A 26,703-nucleotide genomic window follows, 5' to 3' on the forward strand; every position below is an offset into this window, starting at 1 on the left:
AGCTTAGAAATGGGTTTCAGTTTATCGTTACATTTTCCGTCACAATAAGATTGCTACACATATTCATTTCATTTTTAGTGTTACAACTTATTTAACACACCTATAACATAATGATAAAACTTTCATACAAAACACACACACAAAAAATTACTGCACTATTATAGTGTTACAAAACGTGTAAGGACACGACAAAACATGATCAATAAAATACAAGCTCCCAACACTTGACGATTATTGCTCAGCAAAACTTTTAATGTTTAGAAAAAGAATAAAAATTATAACAAGATAAGAAATATTGTGTATTTCAAAATAATATGTCAAGATTTAATTAAAAATATCTTATTTACATAACCACTAGAGGAAATGTCACTTTTTTATGGTTTCTCAAAACAACAGACTAGTGACAACAGATTCAAGATAGCGTCTTACTACAAAATACCTGTATCATATATATGTAAGTGTTAAATGCATATATCTCTTTAATTAGTAAATTAAAATTCCAAACTTCAATCACATGAGACAAACAGTGAGTTTTTCATCTTAAGGCAACTTTGAGATATTTTAATTTTTTGCAGTTTATTACATTTCTGAATTAAAAAGCTTAAATTGAAGGATCAACCCACACATTTATTACTGAAAGAGGCCGCCTTAATGTTGATAATTCCATCCACTCGGATATTACACAAGCGGACATTATTAAGATGCACTGAAGTGTTAGGACATACGCGGTTCGCTGTTATGCCACAAAAGTACAAATTCTAACAAGTGACACCCAGATACAATTTTTTGAAGAATTCAAAACCCAGCGCTCAAGAGTTACAAACAAACAAATCTTTAAAGGTTTGTGACAATGTTGATTCATCATAAGAATATTATGTGGGACACTGTCCATAGTCAAACATACATTCCATCTATACTTTTTAAGAATTTGGCTCTACTAGCATCACGTAAATGGCTGTCATTATACTGACCAATTTTATCACCTTTTTATTTTGACATTAGTGGTAATGGTTAAGACTGAACCGAAAACCTTTTCAGTAGGAGGCTAGTAAGCTATTCAAAAGCCCCCCCCCCCCCCCCCCCCCGAGTTCAATCCTGTCACCACTAATATAAAAACAAAAAAGTGGCAATAAATCTGCCAGTTTCATGACAACCAATCGCTTGACGTTTGGAGCGTATGGTCAGCTCCTAAAATGTGTTTATCATATTACCTCAGATGACAGACGACATCATCATAGTATTCTCATAAAAGAACACATGGCTTACAATTTAGAAAGTATACTTACATGAGTAAAAGTTAGTCCAAAACAGAATCATTATTACATTCTGAATCAAAGGCAAGAAAATTTAACGACGTAGCTCATAAAAGTAACCTATTCAGTATCTTAATGTGATGGCTGATTCTTTGTCCATGACTCAGCTAACTGTTCTTCATTTACGGTGCGCAGATCTAAAACTGCATCTTATTTTATAAAGCGCAGTAAGGCACACTCCACAGTACAAATGCATAATGGCAAATTTATAACAATATCAGTTACATAACTTTTGGAATGCTGACCGCTAATAAATATACTATTTATTCCTCACAGAATTGGTCCGAACATCTTGTACGTACCACCGAGCTGTACAGAAACATCAAATCCTACATATAAAATGCACAGTTCACAAAAATCTCTTCAATAATTACGAAAGTGCAACGTGTGCATTCATTGAAAGATGTCTTCTATTGTAATTTTCTCAAAATCTGTGTATTCTCCGAACTACGGCAAATAAGTTACTTCAAAATCATACTGTCCGATACCTGCATTATATTGGTTTGAGAAAACCTAACAAAGTGACCTCTTCAAAGTTTTAACACATTTGCCTTTCCACGTCTAGAATCACAGAATGAATAAGAGTGTTTTCTTTGTTTCTTTTTTTCCAAACTGGAAAGACAAACAAATAAACCAATGAGCACAAAGCAATGAATCACATTAACTGCCCGTAATAAATGAAGGTGAGTGGAAAATTCTGTAAGAACAAATACGTTATGAATAGTGACTGATATTCTAATCCTGGTTTTGGAAAACATGGTCTAAGAGGCAGAAACATGCAGACAATTAAGTTTAGTACAGTCTGGGATGGTTGAAGCGTATAACCCACATCACATTTCCTAATAATAATAAATAATAGTCCGTGGCGTAACAGCCCTCTGAGAGCCAAAGCCGATTAGCTGGCCGCTGGCCTCACGTTCACATGCCTAAGCAGAGGTGAACGATCATCCAACCAGATATAGGATGACGTGTGGTCAGCATGATGAACCCCCAGCCATTGCTAGCTTTCTTGACCGGATTACACTACCCATTGTAGCTCCCTAAGTTCCTCACGATGCTGGGTTGGCACCGGTCGCATACACTGGTTGAAAATCTCATGAGAAATTTCTACCCCGAGACTCGAACCGGCTCGCATTCCGTATCACCGGTCCGAAGCATGATGCCTCAGACCGCGCGACTACGGCGTGGGACCACATTTCCTAATAAAAAAAAATATTTTTGTCTTTGCTTTTTTAGAAGAAAAAAAACATGTCACAGTTATAGTTAATTTCATCCTGGCGTGATGATTAATAAAGTATTAACATTACTCAAATATAAGTAATTGTTAAAATGAACAAACTAATATTTTGTAATTTCACTCATTTTAAAATGGTCATTATAACAAAACATCAATCAAAATTGTATCTCTGCAGCTTAAATTAGAAAAACAGTCTCCAATTATCCAGTACAAGTAAACTAACAAAATTACCATCTAACCACATAGGTTATTTACTTGACTGTACATTACTCGCCTGTTTTCATGCACATTTAATTACAGAATTCAAAGATCATAACAGTTCAAAACTTCATCTTCAGTCGAGAGGTAGCATTTAGAAATCTTATATATAATCTATCTACAAGGTGTGACGAGCATGAATCAGAACTAAAACTGAATTATTCTCCATCATTAAAACATAACGCAACTCAGTCAGTATCAATTTATAAATACTGTCATGGGCGAACTAAGTTTCAGATAAGATGCTGTCGACACATACACATAATTCAGGACAAAATCACTGTTAGAATAAAGAAGAAACCAAAAACAAAAAGAAAATGAGAAAATATATAATCTTCTTCGCATTATACATTAAAATTAAAGGTCTGCACGTCTGAGGCTTCAGAACAATCCTTTCCATAAAATATAATTTATTTTCCTATAAATAATTTGCAATTTCTGACACGGGTACCATTTCAGGAAATGAAAATGTAACATCACTAGAAATGAAATAGTCTCATAAAAATCCAAGCCACTTGATCTGTACAATTGCAAACAACAATTACAGGAAGTGCGTACTCTCTAAATGCCACCTCAATCCACATAGTATCAAAGCTACAGATTCAGCATAATCAAAGGACTAGAAATATTGCTATAGAAATCAATTCCTCGTTCACGTATGAGGTCTCTAGACTGAGTAGTGCATTCAAACACCATTTCCTGAAATATAAGCAATCTAATAATAAAACACATAAACTTTACTCACACAGAATAAGGATTGCACATAAAGACAATGAATGTCACATATAAAAGTTTCTGCATTAAATTAAAATAAACTGTCAAAAGCCAAAAATTTTCATATCGAACAAGTATTGCATCACACCAAGACGTACGTTTCTGTTAACGTCATATTAAAACGTGTCTGTCGCAAGAAAACACGCGTGTCCATGCGGCAGATTCAAATTTAAGAACCCAACTTGCCAGTCAACATGTACAACGCTCGAGGAAACAATTTCTTAAACGTGTGTAATTAAGTAACTCACAGTACAAGAATGAGAGTCTTAATCAGTTGCAGACCTCAGTGGACAATACGTTCAGATACGTTCGCTAAATAATAAAAGGTCTATAAGCACCAAGAGACTGTTTTAGTATCCTTGGGTTCCTACTGCTGTTTTCTTATTGATGCAAGTTCATATTTTTACATATTACATTTAAGTATAACTAGCATAAATTATCACAACATTCTTTTAAGTCTAAGCACTTTGCAGATGATACGAAAATAAAATGCCTATTCTCTACATTGGCATATACTTTTTATCGTGTCACATGTAACGAACGGCGTCTCCTTCGGCAAATCTGGATACAATGTAACATCAGATCTCGTGTACCCTGCTTAAAATTCCTTTCTTCAATTATCACACAGATTTATTTTTTACCATCACAGTCGCGTAAATTTGGAGACTGGAGCTATGGTTCCAGATTCACCTCCACTTTGGTCATTCTAGGTTCTGTTGGATGACAACACTGGTGTCGCCACCACCACCACTGCCACCACCAACACCACTCATGCCACATAGCCGCCCTCTCAACCGTGTGTGGCCTGTGTTAATTTGAGTTAGGCTAGTTGGTCTCATAACTCGTCAGCAACGCTGCATCCACTGGCTCCATGCACGATGGACACGTGAAGCTTCGCATGAGCCAGTCGTCGATGCATTCCACATGATAGATGTGCATGCAAGGCAGATAGCGTACTGCATCGCCGACCATGAATTCAATCATACATATCACACATCTGGAAATAAAAATGTTAGAAATATGAGGAATGACGTCAAGAATGACGAAAGTGAAATAAATAACACTTCCCATGTCGGCGAAAAAATAAAGATGCAAAATATTTCACATTTTCATTGATTTCAGAAGATTAATGGTAGATGTTGGATGAAATCTTTTACCTCCAAAAGTTTCCGATGGTTTATGACATGGAACTTACTCTTCATTCATGAGGTTCACATATCACATTTTCTTTTATCTACTGGAATTACTTTGTATATTAAGTGAAAATATACTTAAATTACAATATACAAATTCCATTTGTAATAAATGAGCAGCCACGATCATATGTAAATGCTAAAATAATGTGTACCCAACTTCAATCACAAAATTATTTCATGACACAGACAAGAATCAGAAAAAGACCAATCTTCACTTCTTCTTGCGTGCCAATTCACAAAATAACAATCGTAAGTGTAAGTCGTGCTCATATTCAATATAGTCATTGGACCCAAGATCTTCAAAATCAGAATTCAAAACCAACACATCAACGCTGTTTGCTCCAATATTATAAGAACAATTTTCCATGAACTTCGGCAGCCAAAGGACAATATCTTAAATCAAAATAATTTCAGTCCATGAGGTTAAAAAAGTTAATTTTAAATCATAAATTCATAGCTATAGGCCAGTAATACAGTACTCAAAATTTGCACTCTGTTGAAACTGCAAATAAAACCCTTAATTTTTAAGTAACAATATCACTTATCGATGACAAACGTCCAGAAGCATACAAAAAAAATCCGGGGAAACAAAAAACTTACTCCCTATTCTTCTTACAGCCATCATATGTTCCTGCGGGAAGATGCTGAATCAATCCAATCCGCTTAGCTATCTTAACTTGTTCCTCTTCCGTCAGCTGTGCAGCAGGTCGGCTCACATTGGGGGACGGATAATAGACTGGCATAGCCTCCTGAAACGAGGCATTGTTTTGTTTCCTTTTAAGTAAAAAAAATTCTACCAATTCCTTTATGAACAAGGATCATATAATTCTGGAATAACATCTTAGTACGCGAGTCAATAAATTAGGAAACGTATTCAAAGTATAATTATTCTGGCCTGTATTTTACCTTTGACAATGTCATTATTGCTGTCTGGGTTCAATGACTTTTGCAGAAACATATGAAAGTCTTCATGCAAGGTGACAATTATTGATGTACAATTTTAACCAAAAGTGTAATGTCAACAATGTTCATAAACTCCCCCAAAATCAGATTTAATTAAAGTACATTACAAAATTCTCAGAATGAGCCGGGATAGCTCAGTCAGTATAGTGACTAGTTACGGGCTGGACGACCGGGGTTCGATCCCCGACGGGGGCAGAGGATTTTTCCTCTAGCCTCTGCGTCCAGACAGGCTCTGGGGCCCACCCAGCCTCCTCTACAATGGGTACCGGGGGTCCTTTCCCGGGGGTAAAGCCGGCCGGGGCGTGACTCTAACCACTCACCCCCATCTAGTGCTGAGGTCAAGGAAGAGAGGAGCTATACCTCCACTCCCCCAAGTGCCTACATGGTGTATAGTGGGGCAAACTTTACTTTACTTTTACAAAATTCTCAGAACATTACACACAGTTGGACATGCAGAACAATTGGTGCATATTTACTATTTTCAGTTGGAAACATGTAAAAATGTATGCTGAGATGAAGGTCAGTAGTCAGCTTATGATCTGGCAACTTTAATATGTCCCTGAACCCTTCAGACAGTACACTGGGTGGGGGTCCCAGAGCTGATATGTGGAGTACAAAAAGAAAATCCTTGCTTAAAACAAAGAAAACCAGGTATGGGAAGATGAAGTTACATAAAACATCCAATTGAGATGAACGTACTACGCCATTATTTCCAAATGTGCCCATAATGATAATTTTGCTACATAAAGTATAATACGGAATTTGTAAATGTTTAGAATCTCCCACTTTTTTATGTGCTTTGCCATTATGCTTAGTAAGTTAATAATAAAAAACAAATCTACACTTCTTGTGTTACTTTTCTATATTATATTATATGAATTATATAAAATACTTTAGTTTTTGTGGCACAAACAATACATTATTTGACATGTAATGCCTCAACTTGAAGGAAGATATTTTTCAAATAAGTAAGGAACCCCCAAACTTTAGCCACAATAATTACAGAAGTCTAAACTGGGAATACCAGCGTCGGTGGATTCGTGGTCAAGACGGATTTCCCGGCCACTATGCACATATTAATAGATTTTTCTTATCAAAGATACTTTGAGTAAAATGAAGACTGAGTACTGAAAACATATATAATTGTGTATCACAAAAGAAATGGAATTCTTATCAGTTATGCAGCTCAAAAATATCAGCAGCAACCAACACTGTCTTCCAGGAAGAAAATTCACTTCAGTTCTATCACAGACAAGAGGGGAGCTTCGTCATTCACCTGATAAAACTGTTAGAGAAGTATGGATTTAAATGCAATTCATAAACAGCTAAAGACGGTTATGTTGATACTGGCAACATAAACAGATGAGTATTTCCTGAACATTATCACTGTGCAAAGAATAATATGTGTTATCTTCTTCTGATCAGGACTTCAATCACTTACAATGTTCACTTGAACAACAACACATTACAACCCAGAAGACCAATATCAATTGTTAACAGTTCAAGTGCTTTGTAAGTACATTACATTCTGAAATGAAATATAATTTTATTGCACAACCAACAATTTTTAGCATGGGGTCATCATCCCAGCTTATGGGTATTACTAGTTACAAATACTGGCAGTATAGAAATAAATTATACATACTAGATTCCTATATTCACTTCAATGCTCCTACATAACAATGGAACATAGAAATGTAATTTGTACTAGAATATCATTCTTGACTACAAAAAAAAAATGTCTTTCACAGGTAACATTTAATGTTGCAGATTATAGTTTTGAATAGTAAAACAGAATTATTTACAGTATTTCTGTAACATTACACAAACGAATACTACTTCCCCAGTGTTTTAACTCTGAATAAGAAAAGCAACATGGCTATGTAAAGCAAATTACATATCTTGTTTTTCACAAAACTAGCTATTATAACTATTCTTTCTCTTAAAGATATCAACTTATCATGTTGTTTATTTCTTTATATGGGCAAAATCAATCAATTTCTCTAAATTATTTTCCAAGCCAAATTTCACAAAGTGTCTTAGTCTTTTACGGTGAGACTCGCATTTTCAAGGTTAATTCTGACAACTATCACAATAACCTTGAATTCCAAGCAATTCAATTTGTTCAAAATTATCGCTCTAGTACTATTTTCCAGAGTCACTGTCTTATTTTCAATTTCGGAATTATTGTTTACTCTTTTAGAAGAATGTCACAACACAAAAATTGTTACCTGGTACGGCGGTGGTGGACCCAGCTGATCCGAGGAAGACGAATCCCTTGTGCCATCGCTACCTCTGAGTAGAGATATGTCATCAGCTGTAGAACCTTTTAGGCAGTTCCCCATTTCCTTTCTTCCTCTCAAGCTGACAAAGGAACAGCAAGACACCTGCCACCGCGAGGACACATTTACTATTCAGTGTGACAAGCTGCAAGCCTAGCCGTGATCTATTAATGCTGTTTCATCTCGAAAGCTATAGGCCTAATGCATAAAAATTAGTACATCAAACTGATTTCACCTATAAAAAAATCCTGTCGATCAGGATGGTTTGTCTGTGGTGAATGTTATCTTACGTTTCCACAATAACGATTCATAATTCCAATACTAAGTTGTATCACAACCAAGCTTTCGTTTGCAACAGCGGATTGATACAGCAGACACAAAGCAAAACAAAAGACAAGACAGCAAAATAAGCTAGGCGAACAAAAATGAATGTACGACCAATAGGAGGGCTCACTATAACCACTCGATGCTGCCATCTGTGCAGTGGGCGTAGTACTTTTTGCATATGAATATGTTAAATAAAGCATATGGCGGGTCGTTACGAATGTTGTACTCAATTTCATTTAAAGCAACTACGTTCTCATTAACTTCTGTATACCACTGAAACTAGTTTGGCTGATTGAATCTTATTTAAATGAAAGTCTGTTTTGGTAAATATTCATGTGATTCATTTCCTATTAACCCACGAGCGAGGTACTCAAACAAGAAGATATTTTATCAGCATTGCATTTCAACTTTGGTTATGCCATCAGGAAGGTCTACGAACTGGAAATGAATAGGTCAAATCAGTTTCTGGTCTATGCTGATGATGTTAATTTATTCAGGAAGAACATAAACAGCATAAAGGAAGACACACAAAAATGTAAGTGTTAAAAAGTACAAGACTATAATTTAACCTATTATTTTGTATGGAAAAAGATGTTCTTTTATGTTGGAGGAAAAACACAGATTGAGGGTGTTTGAGAACGGGGTGCTTTGGCGAATATTTGGCAAAAATTATCTATTAAACACAAGTAACAGACATTAATATTGAAACATATAATATCAGAGTGAGTGTCTGTGCATTAGGTAAGCCTATGGACTATTACAGTCTATTCTAGTTGCACATTTATTCATACAATATGTTTAATTTATATTAGGTGCATTAAATGTGAAAAATAACTTCAATTTTGCAGTAAATATATTAGATCACTATAGTGGAGGGTTACAGTTGTTCAATTCTCTTCTAGTAATTTCTTTTGAAATCATAAATTTTACAGCCATTATATTTATATGGTTCTTATGATCTTTTGGTTATTTATTTATGGTACTTTATGAACTGAAAAGGTTATGTGGTACTAATATAATATGAGGTTATGAGGTTAATCTAAAATGGTGAAATGAGACAGATACATTAAAAAAACACTCTAATCTGTTTTAAATACTATTCTGGTATTTACATTGAGAAAATTAATGAAACATTTCTCACTTAGGATAGCAAGTTCAATAAATTATACTACATACAACTCAAATACATTACCACTCAGCTAAACTAGTGGATATCAATTTGATGTTATTTTAATTTGCTAAATATCATTATAAATATCAAATTAAGAAAGATGATATGAGTGGGACACACAGCATGGGAACGATGAGAAATTTACACAATTTTTTAGTTGGAAAACCTGAGAAGAAGAGACCATTTATGACACATGGGTCAGAGGATATCTTAAAGGAAAGAATTATAACCTTTACAAATCATAACCGCAACATATACTAAACTAATCCTTCAGTAATGAAAATACAATGTTGTGGCAGAGACCAAAGTTGGAGGAATGTATAAATATATATAAAACAAAACAGAGAATTATTATTATTATTATTGTTGTTGTTAAAATATCCTAGCATTGCAATGTAGTTGCTGGGAAGGGGGAAGGAGTATTTAATAATGTTGCATTCCCACATAACCTCACTTCTAGATCAGGACTCACCACTGCTCCTACCTTACATTATTATATTTTATATCATAAAGATTTAAATATAGGCTTATAACACAAATAAGTATGTGTTTGTGTCCCCAGGTATTCAGTAATTGCAAACAAATTAGGAAAAGAAATATACTTAGACATCAAATTCAATAAGACACTGATCTTTATGTCTTGTTCTTCAACACACAAATTCAATTGAACTGTTAGTGTCTCAACCTACAATGCACATTATACACCTTGAACTTAAATTCGTCTTTCCCAAAACAACATTTATTAAAATAAAGCCATTAACTTCATACAGAATACGTTAGAATAAAATTGAACAAATTAGATATTTAAATAATTGCAAAAAAATCTCTTAGTGTTAATTGATATGAACACATCAGAATCATATTATTTGTGTTATGTTAATAAAATATATCCTAGTGAAAATGCTAATATATGTGACGAGATATAACACTGAAAGTAATATGATACAGAAGGCATTTTTAATAAACATGTTTATACGTACCTTACAAACTCAGTATCTTCATTTGAATTCTGTTGAATTAGTCTGAAGCAAGACTATCCAGTCAGACGATACAATCATACTCATAACACTTACTTTTAGACAATATATTTTTTGTAATATTTTCATTTCCTAGGAGATCTATGAACTATTTGCTAATAATTAAAACCGTAGTCTGTCCCACTGCTTTCTGTGGTATGACGAAATTGGCTACCTTTTAGTTGGTGTTTGGTTTCGTCTAGACCCCAGCCTGTTTTTGGAGTGAAAGTTTTCTAATGATAGCTGTCTTCTGGGGTTGTAGCACCAATTAACCCCAGAAGACAGCTACTCTCGGACTCACTGCCACGAAAATCTCAAATCCTAATGAAAGTTTTCTGTTGCTTAGTAAACACAGCAGGATCTTTGAGGTTATGTACTATGTATTTGCGATCAAAATGAGAGCACAATTACTGGCATTATGAAACACTGCAACAGGATGCCCCTCTACTGGATCCTGTCCAAAATTAACTCCATTCATCATTCTTCCACACCATAAAAAATAATTTTGAATTTCAGTAGTAAGGTTATAAAATAATAATTTTCTATTAACTCATCAAAGCCCAGTGGCCTGTTCTAGAGATGGTAGATAAATGATTTTTATTTAATTTTGACCTAGATTTATTTTATAAATGCATAATTTAATATTTAACATTAGAAAGTTTCATGATATAACGTGACATTTTGCTTTGTTCTGCTTCTATGACGTAACTGCACAGACGCAGTAGTAGCGTGAAGTGTTATCCGCCTTTATTTGTATAAATAAATGTTTGTAGAACCTAAACCATTTGTGATATGTAAAATCTGAAAACAGATATGGAAAGCTCAAGAGGTAATACGTATTTCGTACGCAATATGTCCAGATCCATCTCTTACGGTTTTCGAGAGGCGGGCGCTTAACGCGCCAGATACATCGAAAATTGTACACATTGGTTAATTATAATTACTATAAAATACATTACAGATTCTTAAAGGTCCTTATTTACTGATTATTTTACATTACATTACCCTTACTCTTAGCATTCCTGAGGAATGAACGTTTAAAGATGACTCAGCGCTAACTAACGCTGTTTTTGCCGAATGACCTTTCCGTATAGACGTATTTACGTCAAAAGAAGACAAGCCTAATTCTCTTACACGAGTTCACAAATGGAGATGAAAACTTTAAAGTTGATGAACAATAATAATAAATAGGAATCCCTTACCTCAAACTTTGTTCAATTGTAGGAGACCTCGATGTCCACCGGCAATTATCAATTTAATCAAAACTAAAATGGAGAGATTGGAGGGCAGTATCACAGATTTCTTAATAATTCTTATATAAGATAAGTACTCGTGATATTCTAAAACGTTTTTAACAGAACAATATTTTCTAGTCTACGACGCACTTATTCTACAAGCGATTCACAGCTCAGCTCTTTCCGCAATAACGAAAGTGGGTTGTTGACAGTAATAATGAAACACAACAATGCCGAGTAAACAGATGTCGTAACAATTAGTTTCTTAGGTATCAACAATGCACGAAAGCTGACCATTGTCGGTCCATATTTACACATTGTTGATATGGATCTTACACATTTTCCTAACGCTGTTTTGCCGACGTATTTACATCAAAAATTATGTCCTCTAAACAGTGCAGTGGGACTAGGTATTATAAAGCAGATTGGAACACTGCATAAATATGAAGGCTCTGTGGCACAAACAGATATTGTTTAAAAATTAATTTCAATTCCAGAAATAAAACAAACAATGAAAGTGATTACCTATTACTCGGGTCGAAAGTTGTGATGTTCTGCCAAACAGCTTCAGCAGACTAAAATTTTTATAAATGTTTCACGCCTTCCATATATTTTATCTGTCAACCCAATCCTCCTTGATTTTTATTACGATAATAATATTTGATGAAGATTACAAATTATAAAATTTGTCACGTACCAATTTTCTCAGTCCTGTTCTTACGTCTTCACTCTTAGGTCCAAATATTATTCTCTACATCACGTTCTGAAACATAGCCTTCCCTCTGCGTTACATATAAAATTTCATACTTTGGATAACTACGATGTCTCCATCTTGAAATAAAACACGATATTACCGAACAGCAATCAGGTGCTAATACTTACAGTCACTTCTCGCCTCAACTTGACGACGGACACAGGAAGTTGTTCTTGAAAACATCTGTAAACAGTGTCATCGCCACAATTTAAAAAAAAAATTATAAGCATACGCTCAATCATTTTGTTTTCTAAAACAGAACATATTTAAAACATAAGTACACTAGAGTATTCATTATTTTATAAATGGACCACAAAATATTGATCTCGAAGTCGGAGAAATTAAACAAAAAATTTTTATATTCAATAATAATTTCACGTAAGAAAAAGGATTAGGATAGAGGAATGCAATAATGAATACACAAGAAGCCGCTATTCATTAACGCTATGGTTCTATTCACTGTCACAATGAAATGTATTTTACAAGTGTGATGCGAGACGCAGACAGCAGAGTGGTACAGTGCCTAGTTTCAGCAAGTGATCAGTATTCAACCCACACTCCCATCTTTTTATTATCTGTAAAGTGATATTATACACAAAATTATTGATTGCATCGTGTTCTGTTCATCTGAGGGCAGCGGAAGTTGATATACTTGCATACTTGCTTCTTCCGAAATATTCAAGGTCACAGACACAACGCACCCTGGCCACTGACTTCCGGAACTACGCGTGTCGTAACGGAAGTCGATGGCTACGGTGAGATTATTTTGTATTTGTGTTACGGTATTCACCTTATTCGATTATCAATTTCATTTATACTGTGCACGTTCTATCAGTTCAACCTATGAGGGTGGAGGGCTGCTTACATAACTAATGTATCAGATTTAAGTGAACCATCTGCAGTTTGCATAGATTATCTCCCACCAAAAAAGTCGCTAAACATTATTATTTGTCTTATTACATTTTATAAATGTATGTGTGATCACAATGACTGCTCCGAAAATTTCAGAGTGGAGTTTGTAATAGCAACAATAATAATAATAATAATAATTAATAATTAATAATAATTAGGTTCATTCAGGTTGAAGAAATTCTCTTCCTAAAACACAGTCTGCACTTGTACCTGGTATATTTTTTTATTTTAATGCATAACTTCGTGTCGCTAAAAGGAATGTTATCACTTAATGACTAAACGTACTCAAAAATGCAATATGCACTTTACGAGAGCGGATGCAATCTATAAGATGCTACAGACTCCACATTGGGCAGAATTCCGAGTTCCACGAACATCAATGTCTCACTGACGAAACCCAAAAATAGAAAGTTTTCGCCCATCTTACCTCAACACATACAAAAAAAAAAATTCCACAATGATATGTTATCAAGATACAATTCACACGAAAAACCCAATAGAATTATTGCACAGTACAGACTTAATGCACATGGCAAGAACCGAAAATTCGGGTTATTTTCTCGAGTATTGTTAACACGACCGATGAGTGTCCAAATGACTAGAACTCGTAGTGAATTCGGTTCTTGCCACTGTAGGAACCGTTTGTGCACTCATTAACATAGTAATTCGCTAAATTAATTAACACCATTATTCAATAATTCTTGATTGAATTTTATAAGGAACAGCTAAACAGAATGGATTTAGCTTTTGGTCCGCCAAATGGCACCAGTGCCTAGGCCTACAAGGTAGAACAAAGTTCAACAAAATATCGTAATAAAACATAAATCAAACACTTACTTTACAGATTTTATTTAACATTGAGCTCTTTGGTAATAAGTAGAAAAGAATAATATAGTTGCTTTGCTACAAATGAAGTACACTATAAAAATGTAAAAATCTGTGCATATCTATTAGACAAATCACTAGCTTGACCCAATAATCACGATCTAGTCCTTCAAAATATTGCAAGAGATGTAGTCCGTTCAGAGCAAGTCATTGGAAATTGTCAAGATAATGAAATCAGTGCCCCGTTCACCTGACACTGTTAGTTATATGTACAACCTAGAAAAAAAAATATCGAGCTACTCTAAAACACAGGAGATGAGAAGAACGAGATATTGGTCAATCCAAAAGCAATCACACGCCTAGCAACACTGCTAATAGATATTCTGCTACCTTCGTGATAGTGCAGCCAAACCTTGCATTACGTGCCATGCATAACTCAATAAATACAAATAAATTACTGTACATCAATAATTTAACAAAATAAATACAAAAAATTAATTGTCGCAAAATATATCCGAGCCGGAGCTACGTCGCAGTAAGATGTGTAGGGGAAGGTGGAAAGGGCAAGACAGCGCGTGCGCAAATGCTCGGCGGTTTCCCCCTCCAACACCGTACAGCTCCTGGCCAGATACGTGTATCTGTAATGGTCAACGATGCTCGGAGACATCTAGCGACAAATGTAAGTACGAAACGAAGAGACCTCCAGAGGCCTTGAATGTTAAGTAAAGGAGATTGGGGTACAATATATAACAATAGATAATTGAGTGTGCAGGGTCACTAAACACCAAGGACAAACAGCAACACACAAGAAAGGCTGGCTATTGCTCAGATATTTAGTTAAACCTTTATGACGCTCCGGTCCATAGCACAAGTGAGCAAAGACTTAAAAAAAAAAGTCGTGTAAAATAATAACAAATCAAATCTTGTAGCCGTATGAACATAATAATACTCTTGGTTGGAATGTTTCACTCTCCATCGGAGAATTCAGTGTTGAGACTAGATCTAATATAACATATCACAACAAACTTAACCTCAAAAGAAATGAACTTACTTTGGTTAACATGAACACAGCAAAAGAAATTAGGACTAGAATATAAGTAATAAAGACTCTTTGTGTTGACTAGACTACTATTTGAACATGATTCCAAGCTGAGATCGTGGAATGGTCAATTGGTCAAGAAAACCGGTATTACAAAATATCCCTAAATCCAGTGCTACCACCACTGTTTAACATACACTCAAGCTAAGTTTTAATTTCCCTAATGAAATATCAGTGTTGGTTCCTGGAGGGACAGAAAATTATTCTTCTCTTCGCAAAGACTGTACGGTTGCCTCTCTGTACCGGCTGACACATTTGCATTCAAACCCCTGAGATCAAAGTTATTTTATTTACTTGTCAAAACAAACATCTGCTCCAGAGACAACTTGGATTTTATCCGTGCTTCACATCGCTAAGTTTTTTTATATATGGTATATATATATATATATATATATATATATATATATTTTACCTCCAAGAAACAAAACTTTTCCATCATCATAGTAGTGTATGCTATGCAAAGTAGCGTATGGAAATCGACAGCTGGTCACAGATTTCTTTCCAACGAATATAAATTAAAACTTTTTTTTACATAATTTTGTGCCGGCTTCATGTCCCCGAGGATGATCCGATATCATACTCGTTTTATTGTAGCTATGTTCCTCACGTACGAGAAAGTTAGGTTAGGTTTTTCGCCACTTGTCTGACAGTTACTCGACATTGCCTGTGAATGACTCTCACTAATCGTCATGAAACTCCTAAGTTAATTCCATGCATACTGCACGATCAATATCAAAATTTCTATGAACATTGGTTCTTGATAATATTATCTGTCCCACAACACAACACACGTGTTATTTTCCTTCCCCCATGTGAAGCGAATTACCAAAATTAGATTTGGAATCCAGCACCGCGCTATCGTCGGTCGACAAGGTTTTTCTCACAGAAACACCAGATGGTGTTGCTGTTCTCGCATGGGGTAGCTTGCATGGTGTCACAATACGTCAGACTGTTGTTGTTGCTGTTGTTGTTGTTGTTGCTGTTGCTGTGGGAGCGCTTGTCCGTGACCAGTCACAACGCTTGCAGCGCCAGGGGAGTGTTCTTCTGTTTCATGTGTTACAACCGTAGTTTTATTCGGGTCTTCATCTTTCCATTTGTCCATCGAACGACGACGCGCGTTCATAAAGAAATTCCCTACCGTCGTGGGTTCCAAACCCAGCTGTCTCGCGATGGTCACTTGCATTTCTTTGGATGGTCTTTTTGTTTCCTGCGAAAAGAACAGTTTTATATGATACTAACTACTCTTTTTATTTATAACCTCAAACTGACAAGCTTCCAATTACCAACACGACAGCGCTAGTGATGCCATAATTTAAAACAACCACGCTGTTTGAATATGGCTGTCTTCTGGGTTGTCGAGCCGTGTTGTCTGGTGTAAGTTTAAAGATGATACAGAGATTCCTACTGTCTCCATCATCAGAGTAAATCGCCCTCATGATGGTGGCAGCAAACATCTGTAAACTTCTACCAGATTACACGGTGTAAAAGAAACCCTAGAAAACATATTTAACATTGGGTTTCTTTTAATGAAAATGTCATTTCATCGGTAAATATAAGGCGGACGTTTTAGACAACACGTCTGACAGTATTTTAACTCTCCCCAAATATTTTTAATTAGTAATGTAACATTAAATTTAGAAACCTAAAAAAAATTAAAACAGAACAAATACTTGGTTTATATTGAATTAGAAAATTATGTTCGAAACACTCTAAAAATTGATCTGAAAATAGTTTAAAGGAAAATCTGTGTTGTACTTTATTTTGAGAAGCTTACTAGCGGCCTTTTTAAAAGAGGATTTCGCGACATTTCACAAATCCAGGGCCGCATTCACTGTTGGCTATCGACTCGCGGATTACCAACTTATAAATGATAACAATTAATTGAAACTTCGTGGAAATTGATTAGAAACGGTACAAACTTAGTATTTCAAATAGGCTCACATATATATTTTTTTCTCAGAAACCCAATAATTAGTAAGATATCCGAAATTATTTATTAACAGTAATATTTTAATAGCAGCCTTGTTGTTACTTTCCGATGGCATTAACAAAGCCTTGTTTGTGATAACCCCTGATTTAAAAAAAATTTAAATATTTAATTACCCTTGAGTATTTAAACAGGAATGTTTGCATGGCTTAAACATTCAGTCTGACATGATACTTTTTCATTGCATTGTAATTGATTTTAGCACAATCCTTGTCTTTGATTAACTTGGATATTACAAACAAATATAACAAATTAACATAATTAACAACATAAAAGTTGCACACTTATCTTTTGTTACATACCTTCTTCACATGATGATTGGGAATATCCTTTGTTCATTCCAACTTCTCTTTCGAGTTTTAAATTTATATTTTTCGTTCTTGAAATTTATGAGATTTTTAACACATAGACGTAAATTGTGACTAAAAAACTACACAAAATAATTAAATCACTGTATATTCTAATTTGTAGACGGTTTTAAATATTCCGTCGTTTGAATGTAAGATTCGATATTCTCAGTGGGAAAATGTATTTCATGTCCGAAAATGAGGTTAAAACTGTAAATTTCAGTGTCATTCTGACCACTCTGCACAGGATTTAAACTCCTAATACATGTCAGTGTTACTGTAACGATGTATTCAACAAAATGTTTTAAAAACAAATCATTTGTAACAACATATTTTTATGAAAATTCGTCTGGCAAAGAGGCATATACTGATTAGTTAGGTTAGAAATTACCGAGTAGTGTTCTTTACAGATATTAAGATCACATATTTATACCAGCAAATATTATACAAATAAATCGTATTTTTAAGAGTGTTTATCTACTTTTAAAATTCTTATAATACATCTGTTAGTAGACGAAAGAGAAAACACTATTTAAAAAAATATAATTGTTTCACACTAGTTAGATCGATTATGTTAGTCGATCTTTATTTAAAGTGCACGCATAGTCGAAAGTAACAAACGATTTTAACATTATTCCACCAGAAGCTTGTGGGCCAGGACAAATATTCTGAAGTAATTTTCTTTGAACATTTATAAGATTGAAAATGAAATGGCCTTGGACGAAACTTGACCATAATATTCCAGAGAATAATAGGTTGCAGTCCGTATTCTACCGTGAGACTTTGTTCATTGGAATATTGTATCATATGAGTAACTGTGTTGAATCGACTTATTAACAAACAGTTCCGAGATTATATCTCTCACTATAACTGAATTGGAAGAACGATTTCGAAATCAGTAATTTTCTGGAAGCATCGAGTTTCCCATATACATGTAATATGAATACACAGCTTTATAAATTGTATAATGACTGTCAATAAAGCAGAAGTTATCGATTAATCTCTATCGAATTATATATAACTAGCACTAAACAAATTATGTGCTGCAGATATTTGTTCTAATAAGTGTAATTCGCTGAGATTTTTTTATTGAATGTATATCGATGTTAATTAGTGTGGTACCAATGACGAATTTATTATGTTAAATCTAAATCACTGCTTTATGAAAAATTGTTTATACATTCTTATTAACTTTTATACGCACTGATCCTTGCATAAATGCAATTAACTTTATTTATAAGATGTAAAATAATGAAATGTCAAAGATGGTGTATTTTTAGATCCGTTTTTATGTATTTGATCTTCACCTGCTCTCCTATACGTATGTACCTTAAATTAGGAATATATCTGTATCCACAGGCCTGAAGTAACTAAAGAAATCGGAAAATACTTTAAAATTACGCAGACTATAGACAAATTACTTCCAACTGACGTTTTGGAAAACAAAACCTATTTAGTGAAAAGGTCCTCCCCAGCATTGGACTGATGTTGTTCTTCAAGACATCATCACAGAAGTCAGACATATCCTGCGATATTAAATCGGTATTTTTTTTTTCAAACCTTAGAACTATCTTTCAAAGATAAAAAGTAAAGTTTGTCCCACTCTACGCCATGTAGGCGTTTGGGGTGAGAGGAGGTATAGCTCCTCCCTTCCTTGACCTCGGCACTAGATGGGGGTGAGTGGTCAGCATCACGCCCCGGCCGGCTTTACCCCCGGGAAAGGACCCCGGTACCCATTTTAGAGGAGGCTGGGTGGGCCCCAGAGCCGGTCTGGACGCAGAGGCTAGATCTTTCAAAGATACGTTTTGATAAAAATACAGTAGTAATTTTTTTACCCAATTATTGGACACGTATCCGTATCACTCATCTACAAACCTCCTCCATTTTACCATCCTAACCATAATAGAAGACCAATTCATATTATTAGGTCCTCTGAGGTCAAGACCTTATGTCTTGCTTAAATTTAGATATACTTCTGAAGTTACTAATTTGTACTGAAATTTAGAACTCTCAGCCCGACGTAAGGCTTCTTCAATAGGGAATTAGAACACAGAAAAACACGGACAAATATTCATGACTGGAGAGGGATTCGAACCTACTCAGTTAAGACCCACGTCTTGAGCCGAGCGGCTGGCAACATACAAAAATTTAGGCCTACAAATTCTGAAACCAATCACAAAGTTCCTTACTCGTGCCTCATTTTTAAAGGTTATGTTTATTTGTGGGCGTAGTAATAAAATATTTGAAATATAATGTATTTGTAAATAAACTAACTGTTTTGTATTTTAAATTTCTCTCGGATAACAATTTTGAAACACGTGCATGTTTTTTTTTTATTATTTCTTTATTAGTACCTTTACTTAAATTATAATAAATTTCTAATTTATTATACAGTATTTATATCGTTATCTGATATATGCATGCCCTCAAATTAAGTAGGTACGGTAGCAGATTTCTTTCTAACGTTATGGAAAATATGCATAGCCCATTTCTATCACGAATATTTCACTGTAACGACACTAAGAAAACAATATAAGTCTTCATTAGCAAATATATATTAAATTAAGTAATACTAAAACGCTAAGAATATTATATACGAGTCTTCGCCGATGTTTAAACCTCATCCAAATATATCAACGTATTCTGATCAGTTTAAACAGTAATTTGTAAACATGTTACAGTTTCCAAGAAATGTACGTAAAAAGTTATGATACTTTTGTCTGAAACAATTTTGAAACCGATTAGTATTTAACCGGATGGAACTTATTTGAAATAAAAAAAAACTCAACTGGTCGATACAACATGACTACAAACACACACGTGTTCAGGTCCACGTGGACATTTCTGCAAATTAGTTTTAAACGTAAATGTAAATTCCGTGACAAGCAAGAAAATTATACGAATTTATGCAAACTTAGTAGTTAAATTTTATATTTATGTCCTGTTAATTTGCATTTTCGAAGTAACAAAACATTTTATTATAAAAAACATTGATCATAAGGTATGACTAAAATTCATAAATTTTTCTATCAATATATGTTAATTATTCCTGTAACAAAAATATTATCATTATCTCATCCTTCCCACCTAAACACATCCAATATCGTCGCTTAAATTGATCCTGGCTTTTGTTCAGAATACTTCAAGGTCATTTTATAATTATCCGCCTTACATGTTTGTATACAATTTATGTTTAATTACGTTTACTTTCAGGAAACAACAATAATTTTACGTGACTTTCCTTCAGATAATTCATTTTCCATTGCTAACTTCAACATGAAACTTGATATATTTACATAAAAATCAAATTATTATCTGACAAATCGTGAAAATTTAGGACTCATAAAACTGATATCATGCAGAATAGTATAACCAGACTGAAATCGGACATGAATTACATTGACCTGTAACACCGTCACAAACTCTTCACCTGATTTCCGGTGCATCTGAACTGTGGATTGAGTTCCTTTGGTCCTTCATGTATATTTATAAAGCAGCCAAGTTCAGTGCCGGATTCAGATACGATGAAGATGTTTTAATTAATATCAAGTACGTGTTTTTAAAATTTTTTTAAAAATATCTATGATTCATAACACTTGACATGAGTAACTTTCCTACACATTCCGTCTCTCATCTAAAACGACAAATCTTTATACTTACAATTAGAATTCTTCTTTACGGCTTCATTTTATAAAAGTCCGAGTTCGACACATTCCGAAGTTGTATTTAGATACACCATCGCGAGATTATTTATGTATAACATTAATATGCGATGTGGATTGCGTGTTGAAAAACGAGGCATCTGAAGATTTGATGAGTTTCACCTAAATACACACCTGTGTCCGGCACTGACATGGCCAAGTACAGAAATATAAAGGAGGTAAGCAACTATTTTATGAATTGTAAACAATCATAGCAACCGAGGAGCCAGGAGAGTTACTTGCCCCAAATTGTGGACACGCGCTAATCAAAATATCAGCACCCAGAGTCCATTACGTTGGAATTCAGGTACAAGAGTTCGGTATCTCCAGGAGACAGGAGTGGATACAACTTGTGGACACTGGTTGAAGAGTCCTCTGTAACGAGAGGAAATTATTCCAAACAGTGCCTTAGTCTCTCAACCATGCACACTGAAAAAAACATCTTCTACTTCAATGTAATCCTCTCATTTATGCAAAGGACTCTTCAAACATTACTTACGTTTAAATAGTAATATTTATTAATATTCATACAAAAATAAAATTAATATCCACAGTCATAAACAAGACTGTGATTATAAAAAAAAATAGAAAAAAATATTTTTAAAAGTCTATTACGATTAGTAGATTAAGAGTCCAATGCATTTTAACGGAAACACTGTCAGTTGTTTCTAATACTGTTACGGAACTGCACAGTTTTAAAATTTGGTATATCTCTTGTGTTACACAGGCTGTAATCTTGTTACATTTCGCATGTCGTCAGATGACGTTCTGAAGAGAATTTCGCGATCCATGTTGTAATTTAACACATACTGCACCATACATATTACTATACGTTTTATTAATATTTTAAACATTAAATTAATTATATTGAAAATACTGTTTGATTTGAATATTTGCATAAAATAACACGTCCCTTACTTATATTACTGCAGACGTAGTCTTGAATTTGCTCATGATACAGCGTCACATAAACACGGTACATATAAAAATTAGTATTATTTTTCAAGGGTCCTTGATATTCAAATAACATAATCCATACAATTTTCTCCAGACATATTTAATAATTCTTAGTTTTTTTCGACGTATCCTAAGTATATGTTTACGTAATTTTCTTTGAAGATATTTTAATTAATCTTTTTCCAACTTACTAATCTGAGATATCGTTTGATATTAAAAGCGACAGTATAAATCGATATAAAGTCTAATAAGATAAATATGAAGTTATCAATTCCAACTTCAGTACTATATTTCTATCCTGACCTTGTGATACATCTTGTAACTTTATTGCACGCTGGTTAAGAAATAATGTAACATCTTTGTTCGTGTCATTTGTATCTTTAAGTAAAGTTATTCAGACTGAAATACACTGCAAACAAAGGACGCATCTAGTTTATTTTTATTATGAATAAACATTAGAGCACAAAAGTTTCATAGAAGTTTTCATTAAAACAGGCGAAGACGAAAGGGGCATCGATCACATTTATATTTCTTGCAGAAATCTTATAATCAGTTTAGGAACGGAATATTCATACAGTGTAATTATGGATTCGACGAGGCTTGTACATTTAGCAGAGTTTAAATTTGATTTGTCGGTTGGCTGTTTGCTCGACGCTGAAAACGTCTTCAAAAATTCTTTAATACAATTACAATTGTTTCTTAAGGCGTATACGTAGCACAGATTAATTTACTTACTTATTAAATTAACTCTCTGAGAAGCATTAAATCATACGTGACAATATTTTTAATAAAAGTTACGTTTTTGTACATCTTCAGGTACTTTGAGAATAGTTTCTTTATATATAATCCATACCAATAAATTCCATAAATTGTTTTCGTAAAATTTGTTTTTATATTTGATCACAAACTAACATCTTTCTTACTAAATACTTCTTCGTGCTAAGTGTCTTAGTTTAAGTGTGGACTTATCATTTGATGCTAAGTATTTCTAGGAATGAATACCATATAATTTATGCCCACAGTTGTGATTTCATACGGATCGTTTATTTGTCAATTCAAATATATTTTTTTAAAGCTGCAGAATATTGAACCGCATTAACGTGATTCTGTAAGTATGCCTCATATTATAATTAAATAATTTCTTGTTAATTATTTCCGACATTCTAGACGCAGTTTTTTTGGGAAAAACAATATTCGTAAAGCATGATTGTTAAAATTGTCCGACGATGCGTGTTTATGGACAATATATATTTTGTTGGAATAACGTATTTAAAATCAATCACTTATTCTGTTCTGCAGCTAAATCGCTTCTGAAAATTTTTACTTTTATAACATTAACATAATTTTTATTATTCCAGATTTTCTAGTAAAATAATATACTTCATTTCGATCTTGAATGTACTTCTGAAGTTTACAGTATTTTACTTCGAGGCGATTGTTAAAGTTTAGCGTTGAATTTTATATTTCCGTGATGGTAAAATTTTATTTGGATCAAGTTGTTAATATGATTCTTGTCTTTAATTTCATAGTCTAGTTGTATATATAATATCTCCGTACTGTGTTGCATGTGGTTACAAACGGTTCAGAGAAGAATGTTTCCTTCATCTTCAGAGTATAAATATTTAGATGTTGCGGTCTGTTACTAAGTACTTAATTTATTCTGATGAAAGATATGGTACGTATTTCTTCAAAAGCAGCAAAACTTTACAATGTAAAAACTTTTAATTAATTTAACGAAGTACGTTAATTGTTAATTTTAGAGTTCAAAGAACGTCAGTATTTTTTCATTAATGTACAAAATACGACTAAACAATTTCTTCGCCCCAATATTCAAGCAAATCATCCAAAGCCATATTATAATGCTTAAATAGTTTTTAGTCAAATGAGAAAAATTTATATCATGCTGGACCTTCGTAATTACAGTGACAGATTTTGAAATGTATTCGCTTTTAAGATTAGTGGGGGCGCGGTTTATGTGTGTTTTGATTGCTATAACAGTATGCTAACTACGAGACACAGGTTTGTCCGACTTGTAGACACTCTCTGAAATTATAAAAAAAAATCCATAAATAACCTGACGACGCGAGTAGAACTAAGTCCTGTTATGAAATATATCTCGAACACTGGACATGATTCAACGTAACCCAACAAAATATCCCACTTTTCCTAAGAATAATCTAATTTCCCACTGACTATGAATGCTAATGTACGTGAATATTAATACGAAAACAAGTTATCGAATAGTTGTGTTGGTAAATTAATTATAATTCACCTGGACGTATTTTATCGGCAATAATATAATTAATCTGATATTGAAATAATGGTATATTATTCAATTCTTGTTTTCTTTATTATTGAAATGTTTAATAGCGCGGAAAACTTACGGCAAGTCAACATGTCTATTTGTTTTGATGTAGGACAGAATTTCCAACGAAACGGAAAAATCCAATCATTCCATTTGTTAGATTTCAAATTATGTTTACTTTCTTTCTTGTATACCAGGAACTGTCAGCTGCGATAAAGCTTTTCAGTTCGTGTCTCGTCTATCACGATTAAATAATGAATTATATTCCGCTAGAACAAAAGAATTTATCTTAGTTTTTATAAAAAAAAAAATACGCGGTGTTCATATACGACTGATAAACACAATGTAAAATTCATTAATGTTTGGAAAATTTCCTCATCGTATTCGTTAGAATATGTTTATGTTTCATATGCCTTGGAAACATACACAATTCATGAACTGCGTACGGAGAATATAAAATGACATGTCGGTTTTCAGCTTGTATATATCTCAATAGTTGAACTAGGAACCAACAATTTATTCAATTATTATTTGTGTTTTTTGTAATCTATATTACGATCGTGTTATTAATATTTTTTACATGAAGTTCGAGACAAAACAGGTTCATTTTCACTATTATAAATTAATTTCGTATATTCGATTCCATGCTGGTAATGTGAGTTTGGGGCTAAAACTTTCGCTTGCTGTAGACACAACTGGCTAATTCGAGCTCTGGTGTTTCTGAAAACTTGATTAATAAGAATCGTCCTGAAAGTTAGTACTTATATTTTTCTAGATGATATCCACGATTCTGTACTTTTATAATTTCAAAATTTATACTCCTAACACACAAATATGGTTTAAGTTTCAATTTGAAGTTGAGTGTATGATACATTCTCATACATAAGGCTCATTTTAAAACGTCACGTTTTATGTTTTTCTGTTGCTAATTTAACGCAGAATTAATTTATATAGTTCAACTTAAAGCGAGTTCTTATTCTCTTCATTAATGCTTATTAAAATTATTCGATTTAATTCCAAAGAAATTTAAAACGCTTTTTATTATAATATTTTAATATTCCCTGGTTATTACTAGCATCCCATTTCCCACGTTGTGGAAACTTAATTTAATACTTAAAAATTTTCTTTAGTTACGAAATTTTTAAATATGTATATACTGATTTGTTGTTTAATTTCTGAGTCACTTTAACGCAATCTGAATAAAGCTGCATATTCAATGAACATATTGGGATGACACACCTAAGAAATTATTTATCTAGTCAGAATTTTAGTCAAGAAAACACTCCAAAGTGTAAAAATGAAACAGTGTTTCAGCAGTATGTGATATTCGACGTAAAAATTAAATATTAATTAATTAGTATTTCTGAGAAGAAAGTTGCGCAAATTATCGATTCCTATTCAAGGATATTTTTAGCGATGAAGTCACCAGATATTCGCTTTTTCATAACTATTAATTTCATAAGTATCGGTTTATGTCATCAAGTGTATTTGACATTTATATTTTAACAGAAAACAATACTTCTATTGAAAACGACGTAGTACTAATTGCTCGTTATTATTATAATAGAAGATTCTGCAAAATATATATTCCCGGATCATATATCTTACCGCAGATCAGTAAATTTAAAAGATAAACGTAACATAAAAAAATTAAGAATTCCTTCCGCATATTTCAAATTACAAACACGATACTTACATTTGTGAACTCGCCAATTATTCAGTCTAATTTAATACTCCACATAGTTTTCCTTCCTAGACATCGATATCAACTGCCAATGATTCCGTTAATCTTACTCCATATCTTCATGTAAAATTCGTCATTAACAATGATTTTTCTCGTAATGTTTTCTTAATTTTTACAACATGAGTTATTTAATCACTGTCCCATTACTTGCAAATATATTCTTTAAAAAGGTAATTATTACATACAATACGTTTCACGTTGAAAACCTAAAAATTGTACCCCTTCCTTTAATGACGTTTCGTAAAAAATCAAATGTGACGTCAACTTAACTGTACATGAAATAAACAAATTATTGTATAT

General features: G+C 33.5%; 2 protein-coding genes across 7 annotated transcripts in view; both read right to left on the reverse strand.

Annotated features, from left to right (window-relative positions):
- Positions 1 to 10: 10 nt before the first annotated feature.
- Rnf11 (Ring finger protein 11) lies at positions 11 to 11,942 on the reverse strand. Of its 3 annotated transcripts, none has more exons than XM_022066802.2 (4): positions 11,740 to 11,942; positions 7,973 to 8,128; positions 5,379 to 5,527; positions 11 to 4,579 (listed from the first exon to the last, which is right to left on the reverse strand). In XM_022066802.2, the coding sequence occupies exons 2-4, from the start codon at positions 8,084 to 8,086 to the stop codon at positions 4,408 to 4,410; spliced, it is 435 nt and encodes a 144-aa protein (XP_021922494.1). In that variant the 5' UTR covers positions 8,087 to 8,128; positions 11,740 to 11,942; the 3' UTR covers positions 11 to 4,407. The 3 variants fall into 3 exon arrangements, with proteins under 3 accessions (XP_021922494.1, XP_021922493.1, XP_021922492.1); XM_022066801.2 differs by lacking the exon at positions 11,740 to 11,942 and adding an exon at positions 10,502 to 10,654; XM_022066800.2 differs by lacking the exon at positions 11,740 to 11,942 and adding an exon at positions 8,259 to 8,426.
- A 1,018-nt stretch (positions 11,943 to 12,960) lies between these two features.
- onecut (homeobox protein onecut) overlaps positions 12,961 to 26,703 on the reverse strand; it is a 203,927-nt gene continuing 190,184 nt past the window's right edge. For 2 of the 4 annotated variants that reach the window (XM_022066777.2, XM_022066776.2), the window contains one exon: positions 12,961 to 16,569. In XM_022066777.2, the coding sequence (XP_021922469.1) occupies positions 16,297 to 16,569 (273 nt within the window). In that variant the 3' untranslated portion in view covers positions 12,961 to 16,296. The remainder of the gene's footprint in view (positions 16,570 to 26,703) is intronic. The other 2 variants (XM_022066779.2, XM_022066778.2) reach the window with 1 other exon arrangement.

Source organism: Zootermopsis nevadensis, unplaced genomic scaffold (assembly GCF_977971745.1).
Source record: "Zootermopsis nevadensis isolate Lab colony 2312 unplaced genomic scaffold, Znev_1.0 Znev_ptg000023l, whole genome shotgun sequence".
Taxonomy (NCBI): Eukaryota; Metazoa; Arthropoda; class Insecta; order Blattodea; family Termopsidae; genus Zootermopsis; species Zootermopsis nevadensis.